This window comes from Schistocerca serialis, unplaced genomic scaffold (assembly GCF_023864345.2).
Source record: "Schistocerca serialis cubense isolate TAMUIC-IGC-003099 unplaced genomic scaffold, iqSchSeri2.2 HiC_scaffold_1261, whole genome shotgun sequence".
Taxonomy (NCBI): Eukaryota; Metazoa; Arthropoda; class Insecta; order Orthoptera; family Acrididae; genus Schistocerca; species Schistocerca serialis.
Window position 1 is genome coordinate 7746567 of NW_026047471.1, and position 16710 is coordinate 7763276.

Consider the following 16710-nt stretch of genomic DNA (forward strand, 5'->3'; position numbering starts at 1 on the left):
CCTGATTGTGGCGCTCACCTGCACGGCGCCAAACACGCATACGACCTTCATTGGCACCAAGGCAGAAGCGACTCTCATCGCTGAAGACGACACGTCTCCATTCGTCCCTCCATTCACGCCTGTCGCGACACCACTGGAGGCGGGCCGCACGATGTTGGGGCGTGAGCGGAAGACGGCCTAACGGTGTGCGGGACCGTAGCCCAGCTTCATGGAGACGGTTGCGAATGGTCCTCGCCGATACCCCAGGAGCAACAGTGTCCCTAATTTGCTGGGAAGTGGCGGTGCGGTCCCCTACGGCACTGCATAGGATCCTACGGTCTTGGCGTGCATCCGTGCGTCGCTGCGGTCCGGTCCCAGGTCGACGGGCACGTGCACCTTCCGCCGACCACTGGCGACAACATCGATGTACTGTGGAGACCTCACGCCCCACGTGTTGAGCAATTCGGCGGTACGTCCACCCGGCCTCCCGCATGCCCACTATACGCCCTCGCTCAAAGTCCGTCAACTGCACACACGGTTCACGTCCACGCTGTCGTGGCATGCTACCGTGTTAAAGACTGCGATGGAGCTCCGTATGCCACGGCAAACTGGCTGACACTGACGGCGGCGGTGCACAAATGCTGCGCAGCTAGCGCCATTCGACGGCCAACACCGCGGTTCCTGGTGTGTCCGCTGTGCCGTGCGTGTGATCATTGCTTGTACAGCCCTCTCGCAGTGTCCGGAGCAAGTATGGTGGGTCTGACACACCGGTGTCAATGTGTTCTTTTTTCCATTTCCAGGAGTGTATATCGCTGGACCCGCGAGTCGCGACTAGCGCCGCTCCGCGACTAGCGAGCTCTCGTCCACTCTAGCTTGGGACTTGAACTAGGTATATCATAGCCTTCAGCTGATACGAAGCAACCTCTAACAAGGCGCTTAGTCTAGTATGGCACAAGTAATGCCTCTCTAGTTATGTTTGTAATTATATGTATGCAGCATATTAAGAAGCCTGTAACACAGGTTAAGTACAATTTATATTATTTTTTACAAACGACTACTAATTATCTCAGACTGTGCAGCCAGCTCCTTACCGAATTCACTGCCATACCTGCAATACATATTTCTACTTAGCATTGTCCACCTGTCATAATAACAACTGACAACGAGAATCATAACACCCGCGACCTCACATCTTCTTGCGCCGCTCCATCATTACCAAGGTGAAGTCTTCGAAGTTGTTTGATGTGTTGGAAACAGATTAAAACCGGATGTTGTCAAGTCGGGACTGTATGGAAGACGATCGGCGACGGTGAACCTGAGGCGACAGATTGTTGCAGGCGTTCCAGGGCAAGTGTGTGGTCTGGCATTGTCGTGCTGAAGAAGAGGGTACCCCATGTGTGGACGAACTCTTCAAATTCAAAACACGATCACAGTACGCTGTTTGTCACGCAGTGAGGTAGTTACACGCTACAATTCGGAACCCTTGTAAGGTCGGCATTATGGGGGCCAAAACGTGATAAACTGAATTAGAATAATAAGAGATCGCTCCACATTGAGTGTAAAAAATATAATAAATGAATTCCATTGATTGAGGGACTGATACATAAATAAGGTCAAAAATGTAGCGAATTAAATTCAAAAGTGGCAAATACTTCAAAATACCTCCGTTTATTATTATTAATCACAGATAAACAGTAGAAGTAATACTTCATGGCTATTTTGACTGAGCACAGACACGAACTTAGTAACTGGGAAAGCATGAAGAGTGAATAACGTCTTTTCATCACTTGCAGGCTTAGGCAACCGATGTGATGCCGGTACGATGTGGTGATCACCTCCGGTCGTGGTTGCAGCTGTGAATGTTATTGTTCTCATGTATGACATCTTTTGTCTATGTTGATTTCCTTCCGGAGGCGGTGACAGTATGAAATTTGGTGACTGACATCAGGCAAGGAAAATGTAGTCGAGCGCATAAAAATTCAAGCATCGGATTGCTTGTCCACGTAACGTGGGATTGGAAATGAGTATATCACAATGTGACGATATACGACGGAATGAATGCATGCATCTGACTCAAAGGCCGAAAATAGGTTTACATGCTTCTAGAACGCAAAAATAAAATATTTCATGTGAAACTGCTTCCCGGGCTCATTAGCGTCCACAGAAAAATCGCTTCTTCTCCGGCTCTTCTGTGTCCCTCTCTCACTCATCGATGGATCGTTATCTTCCCGCACTGACTGTCCAATCTCTCGATTATTGTCTGACCTCTCCTCTATCTCTGATCTTCTCTGTTCCTGTCTGTCTCCGTGCTAGAGTGTGCTTTATTTTCCATAGTATCGCCCTAGTCACTGCGAGCGCAATTTACATTCTGACCCAATGAACGGTCAAGATTACATCCTGACGCCTCCCAGTCTTTATATAGGGTTATTGAATTTCCGATCTTGTGAGTCGAAAACTCCCTGGCGGCGGCTGGCGGGTAACATGCGAACTGCCGCCTTGTTCTCACGCAGGCTCCTTGTTATGGCACTTCCGTGACTTATGTGAAGTCTCCCCAGAGGATTCCAGCTCGGACTTTCTCGTGGACACATCTAAGAATTACTTCAAGTGTTTGCATTCAGCTATCACGAAGGCAGCAACCCATGAACAAATTTACTTGTTTTTAAGTAGAATGCTTCACTCACTTTGTAAGTAGAAAGCTTTACTCAACTTGACAGCGTCCTTCTTGTTGTCAGTCAGCGTTAAAAGCAGAAAAACGCTTTGAGAGCGAAGCAAACGCTTTAGTTAAAGTGTACCTGTCTGGCTTTCGGCAATATGTCACGTACAGATGCAGCCCAAGTGGGCCACCTTCTCCTGAGCTCATTGTGGAGAGGCACACTATGTGATCAAAAGTATCGGGACACCTGGCTGAAAATGACTTACAAGTTCGTGGCGCCCCCCATCGGCAATGCTGGAGTTCAATATGGTATTGGCCCACCTTAGCTTTACTGACAGCTTCCACTCTCGCAGGCATATGTTGGAAGGTTTCTTGGGGAATGGCAGTTCGTTCTTCACGGAGTGCTCCACTGGCGAGAGGTATGGATCTCGGTCAGTGAGTAACGGCACGAAGTCGGCTTTCCAAAACATTCCAATGAGATTCAGGTCAGGACTCTGTGCAGGCCAATCCATTACAGATATGTTAGTGTCGTGTAACCACTCCGCCAGAGGCCGTGCATTACGAACAGGTGCTAGTTCGTGTTGAAAGATGCAATCGCCATTCCCGAATTGCTCTTCAACAATGGGAAGCAAGAAGATGCTTAAAACATCAATGTGTGCTATGATAGTGCCACGCAAAACAACGCGATCACACCATAACCCCACCGTCTCCGAATTTTACTGTTGTCAATACAAGCGCTGGCAGATGAAGTCGGCCTTACGCTTTTGTGCTGTGCATGTCCCTTCACGTTTCCACTTCACCATCACTTTGGAAACAGTGGACCTTGGGCTGTTTAGGAGTGTCGAAAACTCGCGTACAAACACAAGTGACACCCAATCACCTGACCACGTTCAAAGTCTGTGAGTTCCACAGAGCGCCCCATTCTGCTCTCTCGTGATGTCTAATGGCTACTGAGGTCGCTGTTATGGAGTACCTGGAAGTAGGTGGCAACACAATACACCTAATACGAAACCTGTATGTTGTTGGGGGTGTCCGAATACTTTTGATCACATAGTGTATTACAATGTTATTGTTGTGATCTTTAGTCTGAAGACTGGTCTGATGCAACTCTCCACGGTAGTCTATCCTGAGCAAGCCTCTTTATTTCTGCATTTACTTGAACCTGCGGACTGTATTCGAACCTTGCACTCCCTCTCAATTCCTACCTCCTACCAAGCCATCTCGCACAGTCCGGGATTTCAGAGAATCGTTGATATACACTATATCACAGGGACAAATGGTGATAGCAAGTGCAGCATACTCGTGTCTAAAGAACGAAACTTCAACGACTGCTGTGAGTGATTGCTTCTGCGAGCCATTTGTACTGAATAGGAAGTATAGTGTATTCAATAGAGAATTTAAAGGCATCTGAGCATTTACTGCCTTAAGAGGGACATTAAAGGTAGGCTAACTACAACTGTGACAGCGACGTCGCAAGACAAGCAATGGCAGAGGCGAAGCACGTGGGATTGGTTAAGCTGCGGCCAAAGGGGATGCGGAACTGATTACGAACCAATCACTATCTCATTTGACATGACATGAAGAGCCATGGCCAATAAATTAGTGTTACTGTGAGGACACCACAGCCATACTGCGTGTAGTGCCTGTTCAGCTGTGTGAGCAGTTGCCTGAGAACATTCGCTGACCGCACAGATCGGTACAGAGAAATCTGTGACCTTTGAGAAGCTGTTTCGACACCGAGCGTGACTCTTAGAAAATTTCCACTTGACGGAGCGACTGCCAAGCGAAGACCACAGCAGCAGACGTAATCCGTAAACACACAGCCTGTTGCCAGGCTTGCCTGGCAGTCTGCGGTCATCCTGGTCTCCATATCGTGAATGACGTTTCGTCTGCAACGCCGACCGGATTCTACAGAGGTATTATTCTGGGGTTGAGAGAATATCTGATGTTATTTCAGTGATCACAAAATCGAGTGAGATTTACAGCTGACTTGGCAATTGGAGGCCACTTATCAGTTTTGATGTTGCACTCCTTCTGGTCTGGATGCCTGCTCTGATTCGGTTAGGAAATGTGTCATAAATCTGTTGTATTTTCTACTGGGAGAAGCTGTCCCACAACCGTCGTTACGGGGTATGCTGCATAGTGGCACAGAGACGGAGTTGACGTTTAAGCAGGCCCCACACATGTTCTATCAGACACAGGTTTTGGGATCTTACTGTTCACAGGAGTACTTCAACATCATGTAGACAATTGATAGAGACAGGTGCCAACTGTGGACGAGCATTGTCCTGTTGAAATATGGCACCTTGATACTGTCACATGAGAGCTAACACACAAGGACTTGACGTACTGTTGTGGCGTCACGTTTTCTTCAGTCCCTACCTCAGGAAAAGCAGTCCGTCAACAAAGGAGGTAGCTTACAAAACACTCATTCGACGGATTCTCGAATGTTGTTTGTCATAAGGGATCCCCACCAGTTAGGATTGCTACAGGGAATAAAGAAGATCCGAAGAAGAGCTGCCCGTTTCGTTATAGGTTTATTCAGTAAGCACGAAAGCTTTCCTGTGCTGGTTAACCAACTCCTGTGGCAGATGTTGCAAGAGAGGTGTTCTGTACCACGGCATGGTCTATTGCTAAAAATTGCAAGAGGCTACGTTTCTCCTACGTGTATCTCGGTAAAAGAACTTGAACATAAAATTAGAGAAGCTTACCAGCAACCATTCTTCGCACGCGCCATTCGTGAGTGGAGCAGGGAATGGCCCGGGGGGAGGGGGGGGGGGAGCGGAGGGGGGAATTACAGTGGAACATAATCACTCTCTGCCACACAGCCCAAGGTGGCTTGCGGAGTATAGCTGTAGATGTAAAAATGGTCACGAGAAAATGAAAGGATTTTAATGTTACAAGGAGCTTTATCAACAATCATTCTTCCCACGCTATATTCGTGAGTTGAACTGGGAATGGACCAAATGGTAGAGCATCATAACGCTAATGTTCTTTTAAGTATTTTTAACGAGCGCATACGTTTTTGGCCAGTATGTCACTGTTATTTTTTCTATGCTCCTTTTCGTCAGCTCCTTCAAGATTTCCGACAAAGGATTGGTGATACTATATTTCTTTCAGATATTTTTTGTTTAACGATGTTACAAATCAGCTTCATTGGATTTCGGTCACCATCGTGATCATAGAACAGAAAATTTCTTTTAAAGCCTGTCCACGGTGTACACATAAACTCATTTTAGTCATGTCAAACTAGATTACAGATTTGAGTTTCTAGGACATAACGCAAAATAAGTGCCTTTCTGCAGTGTTACACGCAAAGCTCGAAGAAACTCCCTGTAACCTATCGTAGCTCCACCTGAGTTCAAAAGCAAAATGTACAAACAGAAACCAGCACCAGGGTGGAAGTCCCGTTGACAACAAAGTCATTATACACTGATGAGCCAGAACATAATGACCATTGCCACCGCGACATTAGATGCCTCCTGGTGGCGTTGCGAGCACGTGACTCGCTATGAAATGTATGTAAGCACTGCAGACACAGACAGGTCACCCTAGCGAAGCTATGGGCTGCAAATGGGAAAATCTATTGACATAAACGACTTTGAAAAATGGCAGCTTATTATTACGCAGAATCTGTGAACGAGTATCTCGAGAACGGCGAAGCTGGTCGAATGTTCGCGTGCTACTGTCGTGAGCATCTACGGAAAGAGGTAGAAGGGCAGTGAAACCAACACTAGGTGCTAAATGGTTGGATGTCCACGATTCTTCACAGAACGTGGATTTCGCAGGGTTGTCTGCTCTGTAAACTAGGGTAGATGGTTGTCTTTGGCATTTCTGCAGAAAGAGCACAATGCTGGCGCATGTACAAGTGTTTAGGAGAACACACCGTTCATGGTAAATTGTTGAACATGGTGCTCCGCAGCAGACCACCCTTGACCTCTACACATGTTGACCCAACGACATCGTCAATTACAATCGCAGTGGGCATGGAACCATGGGGATTCGACCGTCGCTCAATGGAAACATGTCGGCTCTTCGGGTGAATCACATTTTTGCTACACTAGGTCGCTGATCGTCTCTGCAAACGCTGTCATCAAGGTGACCAGCGGCTCGAAACGTGCAGCGCGCCACCGACGCAGGCAAGTGGTAGCAGTATTATGCTATGCGAGATATTCTCCTGCACTTTCATGGGACCTCTTGTAGTAATCGAAGACACGCAGACAGCTGTGAAACACCTGCATCCCTTCATAGTTGATGCCTTCCCCTACCGCGATGTCATCTTTCAGCAGTATATGTTTCAGAATCAGAGACGTGCTAAGTGAGCTACGGATTTGATATAATTAAATTTTCCTCGAGACAGTTGAGTCTCATCTTTATCTACGGTAATAATGGAATTTGAAGAAATGAATTAAAAGGGGTGCTATTCCAATACCGGAGAGCCTTGGCAGTAGCGACGATCTGAGAAGAGGAAAATAAGCTGAAGATTTGAATAGGGGCAGAAATCCATTCCAGTACGATTATGCCATAGGTGGTAAATCATTGGAAGCGGTAACGACCGTAAAATACTTAGGAGTTACTATCCGGAGCGATCTGAAGTGGAATGATCACATAAAGCAAATAGTGGGAAAAGCAGGCGCCAGGTTGAGATTCATAGGAAGAATTCTAAGAAAATGTGACTCATCGACGAAAGAAGTAGCTTACAAAACGCTTGTTCGTCCGATTCTTGAGTATTGCTCATCAGTATGGGACCCTTACCAGGTTGGATTAATAGAAGAGATAGACATGATCCAGCGAAAAGCAGCGCGATTCGTCATGGGGACATTTAGTCAGCGCGAGAGCGTTACGGAGATGCTGAACAAGCTCCAGTGGCGGACACTTCAAGAAAGGCGTTACGCAATACGGAGAGGTTTATTATCGAAATTACGAGAGAGCACATTCCGGGAAGAGATGGGCAACATATTACTACCGCCCACATATATCTCGCGTAATGATCACAACGAAAAGATCCGAGAAATTAGAGCAAATACGGAGACTTACAAGCAGTCGTTCTTCCCACGCACAATTCGTGAATGGAACAGGGAAGGGGGGATCAGATAGTGGTACAATAAGTACCCTCCGCCACACACCGTAAGGTGGCTCGCGGAGTATAGATGTAGATGTAGATGTAGATGTAGAACTAGTGTTAGGGACGGCATTTGACTGGGGTAGTCCGTGCACCGATGATGCTGTGGTGGTGTAATGGCTAGCGTACCTGCCTAGTAAGAAATGAGACCTGGTTTCAAGTCTCGGCTCCACTACAAACTTTAAATCGTTTCTTCAGCTCCCATCAGTATAATGATACAGTGGTTTGAGGAGCATTATAGCGAACTTACGTTCGTGTCTCGGCGACAAAACTCGCCCGGTGTAAACCCTGTGGAGCCCATCTGAGTCGCTATCGGGCGCCATCACCGCTTACGCAAATCGGCGGCCCGTTGTTTACACGAATTACATGACGTGTGTGTAGACATCTAATGCCACATACCTCCACAAACATACCACCAAACTGTCGGATCCCTGATACACAGAATGATGTTTCGTTCGAAAGACGGACAAACAAGCTATTAATCAGGTGGTCGTAATGTTTTAGCTCATCAGTGTAGATGGAGTAAAAACTCGAATTGAAATGAATGGAGAGGGAAATCGACTTGGGCACTGTAAAGTTAGTCTGCATACCCTTGCATTTAATATAGAAACGTGGTGTATTTATTAGCACGCTACGCGAAGCTATCCTCATGTTCCTAATTGGTTTCTAGAAACAATTGTGGGGAACTAAGTGAGATTTAAGCTAGCAAAAAAGAGGAAAATCAACAAAAAACATAGACCGGTTCAGAAAATGAAGGATTCGTCCGTGCGGAGATAATGATGAAGAAGGAAACTTTTTTTCATAATTTTATCGTTTCAAAACACTAACGTCAACATATTGAGATGATTAGACGTGGCGGATACAACTTTTAGCACTCAGGAAGGGCAGTGTACTGAAAACTCGACTTAAGCTAGATAAAGATATTTGCATTAAATTACATGTTGGTTTCTGTACTGAGGCTGCATACTTCTGGTTTACGGCAATGCAACAACACACTGCGAAGAAGAAAAAAAATAGTACTTCGCTGAGGAGAACTATAGAATTCTTGACAGGAACAAGAAGTGGGCTTAGAGAGAGAACACAACAGTAGGTTTTCTTGCAACGATTTAATATTCATATCGTCAGAGTAAATTTTGTTTGCTGATGCTGTTAAATAAATCGATAGGTAAACAGCGTAGTTTGTATTCACATCTGCCACTGTTGCTATGGCAATGCTGTAAGAAAGAAACCCGGCATTTTGAGTACTCTGCCATTTTTCTTGTGAACGGAATTCAAGTGAGTTTCACGGTGTATTTTACCAGAGTAGAGTGTTTTATTGATTAATTAAACAGAAACGTAGACAAATTTTCACAGTTTAACGAGTAGTCGACAGCGAAATACTTTGAGATGCAGAAAGATGGGCAATGAAATCAGCCGAGACCTTTCCAAACTTATCATTTAAGATAATCACGAATAATCTAAATCTGGATGGACAGGAATTTGAACACCATTCTTACTGAATTCAAGACATTTGACGCCGTCCCTGGCAAGCGGCTTCTGATCAAATAGTGTGCCCATAGAGAATCGTCTCAGTTGTGCAACTGGAATCGTGATTTTCTGTCAGGAAAGGCATGGTTGCTAGTATTTTACGGGAAGTTATCCAGGTGAAAGTCTCGCCGTGTGCGGGTGGGCGTTATCTTGCTAAAATGTAAGCTCAGGATAACTTGCCTCGAAGGGCAACAAAACGAGGCGTAGAATGTCGATGACATAACGCTGTACTGTAGGAGCACCGCGGATGACAGCGGAAGGGTTCTGGGGCGCCTCCGGACACGATTTCGCTGGTCATTAGGGCTTATTTCGAAGCGGGAATCATCACTGAGTGCATTTATACTCCATTCAGTTCAGGCCGAAGATGTGTCTGGAAATGTCCCGAACAGCAGTGAGATACGAACTCGACTGTTCCCCGCCATACGGCTTGACAACCAGTAGTGATGATCAGGGATATCGTTTCATTTCATAGCAGGACCACTTTGGTTGTCATCCGCGGCAACCTTACAGCACAGCGGTACGTCATCGATACTCTACACCCCACTTTGTTGCCCTTCATGGTATGCAATCTTGGGCTTGTATTTCAGCAAGATAGCGTCCGTCCGCACACGGCGAGAGTTTCTAGTGTTTTTCCGTGTGCTTGCCAACCCTAAGCTAGCCTTGCAGGCACGATCTCTCCCCAATTGAGAACGTTTGGAGCATTATGCTCAGCACCCCGAAACCAGCTCGGGATTTAGACTTTCTAATGTGTCAACTTGACAGTCACTGTCAGTTAGTGCCAAGCTGAGTCACTGCTTGCATAAGGGCTAGAGGTGAACCAAAACGCTATTGACTTACGCATTTTATGGACCTCTTTCTCTTGCATAAATCATCCAATTTTTTTGAAACTGTAAGTGTTTGTTTTTCTGTACATGTACATCACATTTACCGATTTCCGTCCCCTTTGGACAATTCCTTCTTGGTGCGTCATATATATATATATATATAGAGCTATGTAAGATAGAATCCGATGAGCCGTTTTACACTGTTAAAAATATCAGTTACACGATAGATCAGACAAATTTAATGGCTCTCCTTTCAACTAGATACCTAGGGATTATCATCATGAACACCTTAAATTGGAATGGGATTAAGGTGAATCAAATAATGCCATCCCGGCATTTGCCTTGATCGATTTAGGAAAATCACGTAAAACATAAATCAGGATGGGCGGACGTGGGATTGAACCGTCGTCCTCCCTAATGCGAGTCCTGTGTGCGAGAAATAGCCTGAAAGTGATCCTATGAACCCCTCTGCCAAACACTATAGAGTGAAACTCTCCTGCGAACCTCCTTTCTTTCAGGAGTGCTAGTTCTGCAAGGTTCGCAGCAGAGCTTCTGTAAAGTTTGGAGGGTAGGAGACGGGATACTGGCAGAAGTAAAGCTGTGAGGACGGGGCGTTAGTCGTGCTTGGGTAGCTCAGTTGGTAGTGCACTTGCCCGCGAAAGGCAAAGGTGCCGAGTTCGAGTCTCGGTCCGGCACACAGTTTTAATCTGCCAGGAAGTTTCATATAAGCGCACACTCCGCTGCAGAGTGAAAATCTCATTCTGGACTATAGTGTGATTTGCAGAGCTGTCATGTGGCCGCAGATGTAGACGTCGCTTAACCTGCAGATTTGGCGAACCCTTTTTGCAGCTGGGAGGCGGACGAAGCGTGGCGCGTGACGCACCACTACTTCCACTTCGACCCGCTGCACGGCAACCACCGCGTGGAGGACGTGAACTTCCAGTGGACGGACGGCGTGTTCGGCGTGGCGCTGTCGCGGCCCGACGCGCAGGGCGAGCGCACCGTCTTCTTCCACGCGCTGTCCAGCCTGCGCGTGTTCTCAGTGCCGGCCGGCGTGATGCGCAACCGCACGGCCGCGCTCGCCGCCGGACCCGACTCCTACTACCACTACCGGGACCTCGGCTTCAAGGGCAACGACACGCAGGCCACCGCCTCCTACCTCGACCTCGACACCGGCGTGCTCTTCTTCACGCAGGTGCGTATCACCGTTCTGACACCAAAAAGGTAAACTGTGCCATTGCCCGCCTGCACCTTTGCGTTCCTCCTGTGGCTATCGTGGATGCCACAGGCGGTATCCGAGGAAAGGACACTTGTTGGAATGGCCACCCCCAGTTGCACTACGTTTTGCAGTAAGCGGGTTTGCTGACTTCGAAAAAAATGCAGCAAAACAGCATCTTCTATCTACTGACGGTCGCGTAAAGGGTTATCCTTGATGCCTGTGGTGTGCGTACTGTAAGACCTACAGTACACACACCATCAGATTATTCGACTTGTCGCTCCAACGAAGCAGTCGAGTGTCAGCAATATGTCTCGTGGTCTTATTGTGGTGTGTTTATCTTCTGCCGTTAGGTCAGACTATAGAAATGCCACTTTCACGCTTAGAGTAGCAGATTGACGGTGACCAACTTTAAACAGAACTTGATTAATTTTCACACACATTTATTAAAATAATAACAAGCATAAAAATAACTTAACTTCGTTCGGGATGCTATTTACAATTGACAATCTGAAATTCCTTTGGTCTTGGTACATTAATCTTATTCTCATATCTCTGATACTTGACAAAGTGTCTATTCATTTATCTTCATGGCTATGTACAGGAATATGATAATCTTATTAGGCGCAGACTGAAACTTGACTACAGACTAATGCAGACTGACTAATCGAAGATCTGTACACTTGTTATAATACCTCGAGAGTTCAGGTATCACTGCGCGAGTGTGATCCGCGAGCAGAAAAGGTTCTACGTTAGCAGCAATCTCATTGGCTGCATTACATATTAATACGCGGATCGGCGGAAGCAGAATTTGGTCCGTCTGTAAGACAGCGCCATCTCGTAGTGCGGAGACGGACGAGCGCTGCGCCTTCGCTGTTGTGCTTAGCAGGGCGCGCTCTATTGGGAAATATATGTACGCGCTGACTACACAACATTGCCTATCGGATGTCAATGGGAAGTGGTTGAACCCCGTCAAATATTTGTTGTAAGTTCTATGGGACCATACTGCTGAGGTCGTCGGTCCCTAAGCTTACACTATCTAATCTAACTTAAAGCAACTTACGCTAAGGACAACACACAAACACACACCCATGCCCAAGGGAGGACGAGAACCTCAGACAGGGTCAGCCGCGTGAACTGTGACAAGGCGCCCTGACCTGACGGCTACCCCGCGCAGTGAACTATCGTCGCCAGCCGCTGTGACCGAGCGGTTTTAGGTGCTTCAGTTGGGATCTGCGCTGCTCCTACGGTCGCAGGTTCGAATCCTGCCTCCGGAATCAATGTGTGTGATGTTCTTTGGTTAGTCAGGTTTAAGTTCTAAGTCTTAGGTTCAAATGGTTCAAATGGCTCTGAGCACTATGCGACTTAACTTCTAAGGTCTTCAGTCACCTAGAACTTAGAACTAATTAAACCTAACTAACCTAAGGGCATCACACACATCCATGCCCGAGGCAGAATTCGAACCTGCTACCGTAGCGGTCGCTCGGTTCCAGACTGCAGCGCCTAGAACCGCACGGCCACTCCGGCCGGTCTCTTAGTTTTAGTTCTAAGTCTAGGGGACTGATGACCTCAGATGTCAAGTCCCGTGGTGTTTAGAGCCATTTGAACCATTTGAACCACCGTCAATTCGCATTCGTGCAGTACGAGAGAAATCGGCGGCAGAATGGAAACGAAATACAGACACTCTGTAACGAGCCACTGTAGACCAGGGCTCCATCTGACAATGTTTGTGAGGGTGAAAAACGACGAGTTGCACCATGGTATAAAGTCCACCTTACAGACGGTCCAGTAACATTAAAGAGACCGTCGTCTAGTTTCGACATCAATGTACAGTAACCACTCTCAGACACCATATGGCAGCATTAGCAGTGGAGGGTATATAAAGTGTGTTAGGGGAATGCGGAAACGGAGCAATTTATTTGATGTCCAAAAGGGGCTTCATTATTGTCTTTCGGTCTAAAGGTGGAGGCATGTCGAAATGGTTAAGTTTGTAACCTGTTGGAGTGCCGCCTTGGTTAAAGTACATTCTGACCGCAAAAGAGATGTGTACAGACGAATAGCCACTGACCGCCCAGATGAACCAAGGGCTTACAAACAGTGTCTCCTCAATGACCGTTCAGTAAATGTTGCTGCGTGTCGGCCTCCACAGGAGATATCTGGTTCATGCATCCATGGCGACTGCTGCTCATTGGCGAAGAAGGATGGAATTTGCAGGCCAATAGCGCAACTGGACGTTCACGAGAGGCGACAGGTGGCCTTTCCAGATGAATCACGCTCTGTGCTTCATCAGACAGAAGGCCGTTGGCATGAATCTCGTGAAACCTCTGATAACAAACACCCTGCAACAAGTGTCAGAAGGGTCCAGACTGGAGGCATTTCCTCAGTAAGCTATCATCATGGATGGCACAGTGGATCAGCAAAAGTATTCCTCTAATCTTGTGGACCATGCCCACGCCGACGAGCAGTTTGTTTTTCGTTAGTACGATGGCATCTACCAGCAGGGCAATGCAATGTGTCACACAGCTCACTGTGTGTGTGGTTCGAAGAGCACCAGGATGAGCTTACTGTACATCAAAGTCGCTGGACCTAAACCCAATGGAGAATCTACGGGACCACAGCGATCGGGCTATACGTGCCATGGATGCTCAACAGAGAAACCTAGTGCAGCTGGTCACAGCATGGCTTCACAGCCCTGTTGGTACCTTCCAGAATGTCAGTGAGTCTCCTGCACATCTTCAGCGGTCTGTGCAAGAGATGGTTATTCAGGTTTTGGCAGGTAGTTACAGTAATGTGACTGCACCATGTGTAACTGGGTAAATAGCTTCAAAGGTGGGAGGAACGCAACAGCGTTGGAAGAGGGAAAGGGATCAACGGAAATATTACCTTGAATGGAGAACCCCTCAAAGTGGTAGAAAGTTTCACTTCCTTAGGGAGTGAAATATTTAGTGATGGAAGAATAACTAACGAAATTAATAGGAGGTTACAGAAGGGAGGCAATTTCTACCAAACAATAAAACACCTGATTTGGATTAAGGAAGTTTTAGAAAAAACAAAACTCCTTTTCTATAAGAATTATTACTTCCCTATTGTCACCTATAGTGGAGAAACATGGACAATGGCAGAAAGGGACTGCAAGCAGGGGAAATGACATTTCTCAGAGCAGTTAAGGGAAAAACAAGAATGGACAGAGTAAGGAATTTAGACATTAGAAAGGACCTTAAACAAGAAAGTATGAGAGAAGAAATTGAAAAAAGAGATTTATATGGTACAGGTATGTTAAGAGGATGCATGGCCAGACTCTCCCCAAAATTATGGAAGAACTATAGATGGATGGAAAAAGACCTAGAGGATGCCCAAGAACACAGTGGAAAATAGGAGTGGGAATATCTGTGGAAAGGAGAGGTGTGACCTGGCAGCAAGTGGAGGAAGAAAAGTGGTGGGAGGACCGAGCCAAATTGAGAGGACTCGTCAGCACCTAGACCTGGCAGTAGCTAGAGCAGGATCCGGATATAGATAGATAGACAGATTATTCCATAAAATTTCGCGGGAACTACCAGATGTCTGCAGCTTGTTGCCATGATATTTCGACGCCGAATCTTCTGGCCTGTTCAGGTGAATATTGATAGGAAACGCACTAAGCTCACGTAATTAAGAGCTCGCCGGCGCATGCGTGGTGTGTCCAGCTGGCGTTGCGCATGCGCCGTTTGTCTTAAATATTTGAGCGCAGTGCCATTGCTGTCAGTATTCACCTAAAGATGGTCAGAAGATTCTGCGCCGAAATATCATGGCAGAAAGTTGTCCGACAGTTCTCCTGACATTTCATGGAATATTTGTCAGAATGTTTGTCACATTGTGTTGTTGTTTCCGTTCCAGCTGAACTGCAACGGCGTGGCGTGCTGGAACACGCAGAAGCCCCTGGAGCCGGCCAACGTGCACTTGCTGGTCAGCGACGGCGAGCGCTTCTCCTTCCCCAACGACCTCAAGGTGGACGCCGAGGGCACCCTCTGGGTGCTCACGGACCGCCTGCCCGTCTACGTGTACAAGGGCGGCCTCGACCCCAACACGGTCAACTACCGCATCTTCTCCGCGGCCGTCAAAGACCTCATCAAGGGCACCGTCTGCGAGGTGTAGTTGGTCGCCGAGGCTCGACGATGACGCCGCAGAACTGTCCAGCGCAGCACTTCTATTCAGCTCCCCTCCTCGCTCTTTTGTTATGCTAACAACTCTGTGAAGGCGTATAGTCATCTGAGGACCTGAACTTTTCATCAATTATGTTTTTTTATTCAACACTCTCGTCTCCGCTCGTCGAAATCTCTTAGTCGGCGAAACTCTAATACTTTTTTTTTCTGCTCGTGGAGCAACGATTAGTCAAAATAGCACTTGGAACTCGCCTTATTAAAGGACTAGACCCTTTATCACACCGCACCCAATCTATCAAAGCATCAGTATTGTTGTATCAAATTATAATGTGGGTTTAGGTCCATCAAGACCTGGCTTTTGGCAGAAAAAACGCTTACGGTGTTCAGTGAGGTGTGTTTGGATAAAGGTAGCTTAAGGTAAAGTCTGGGTTCCAATCTTTTAATCTCCGTGAGGTGCAGAATATTCCTCTGGTGAACAGACTGTTTTATTCATGAGCTACAAAAACATTTGTTCTGCGGTTCGTTATCATCAAATTAAAATGTTTTCGTTAATAGCTCATAATAAAAGACATCCATTAAAATGGAAAAAAGGAATCTTGCATGCGAAATACAAGATAATAAGTGCCAAAATATACGCACATATCGTTAAAAATTTTTATGTAAGCTCATTTTCTTCCATTTAGAGGTATACTGTCACTTTTTAACATGAAAAAGAAGTACGAAAAAGCTACGGCACAGTTACAGCGTGAAAACTGCGAATGAGAACGCAGCGTTATTCTTTCCCCGTAGTATTTGAGGAACTCAGCACTCCTTTAAAATGACCCATAGTATTTGAGGAACTTAGCACTCCTTTAAAATGAAATACGTACCTGTCCTTTATTTCTGGAGGCAACAACTGCAACATATTACACTTACGTCCAATACGTGTTTGCTATCTGCCACTTTTTGCTATAATGCTATATGTTTCGATACAAGAAATGTGCTATAGTTTGAGCAAGTGCAGAAAAAGTAAATACTTAAGACATATACGACATATTTTATAAATGCCTTTTGTTTCAGTGACCTTATGTTTGATAATGGGCGTATCCAGTATTAAATCACCAAGTCGTTTGTCTGTGTGCTCTAATTTTATCGATAAAATTTAGACACCGAATTTCCCATTAACAGTGCAGTCACTGCCGTGTGACTTCATGCTAATCTATCATTCCTCTGACGAATGTAACAGTTCAGTAGTTCAGGGAAATGATGTA

The 16710-nt window shown here is 46.3% G+C and overlaps 1 protein-coding gene across 1 annotated transcript in view; it reads left to right on the plus strand.

Moving 5' to 3' along the window:
- The window catches only part of LOC126438174 (L-dopachrome tautomerase yellow-f2-like), a 29385-nt gene extending 13340 nt beyond the window's left edge, over positions 1 to 16045 (plus strand). The window contains exons 3-4 of the mRNA XM_050090547.1: positions 10933 to 11300; positions 15195 to 16045. Coding sequence (XP_049946504.1) covers positions 10933 to 11300; positions 15195 to 15452 — 626 coding nt within the window. The 3' untranslated portion in view covers positions 15453 to 16045. The remainder of the gene's footprint in view (positions 1 to 10932; positions 11301 to 15194) is intronic.
- The last annotated feature ends 665 nt before the right edge of the window (positions 16046 to 16710 follow it).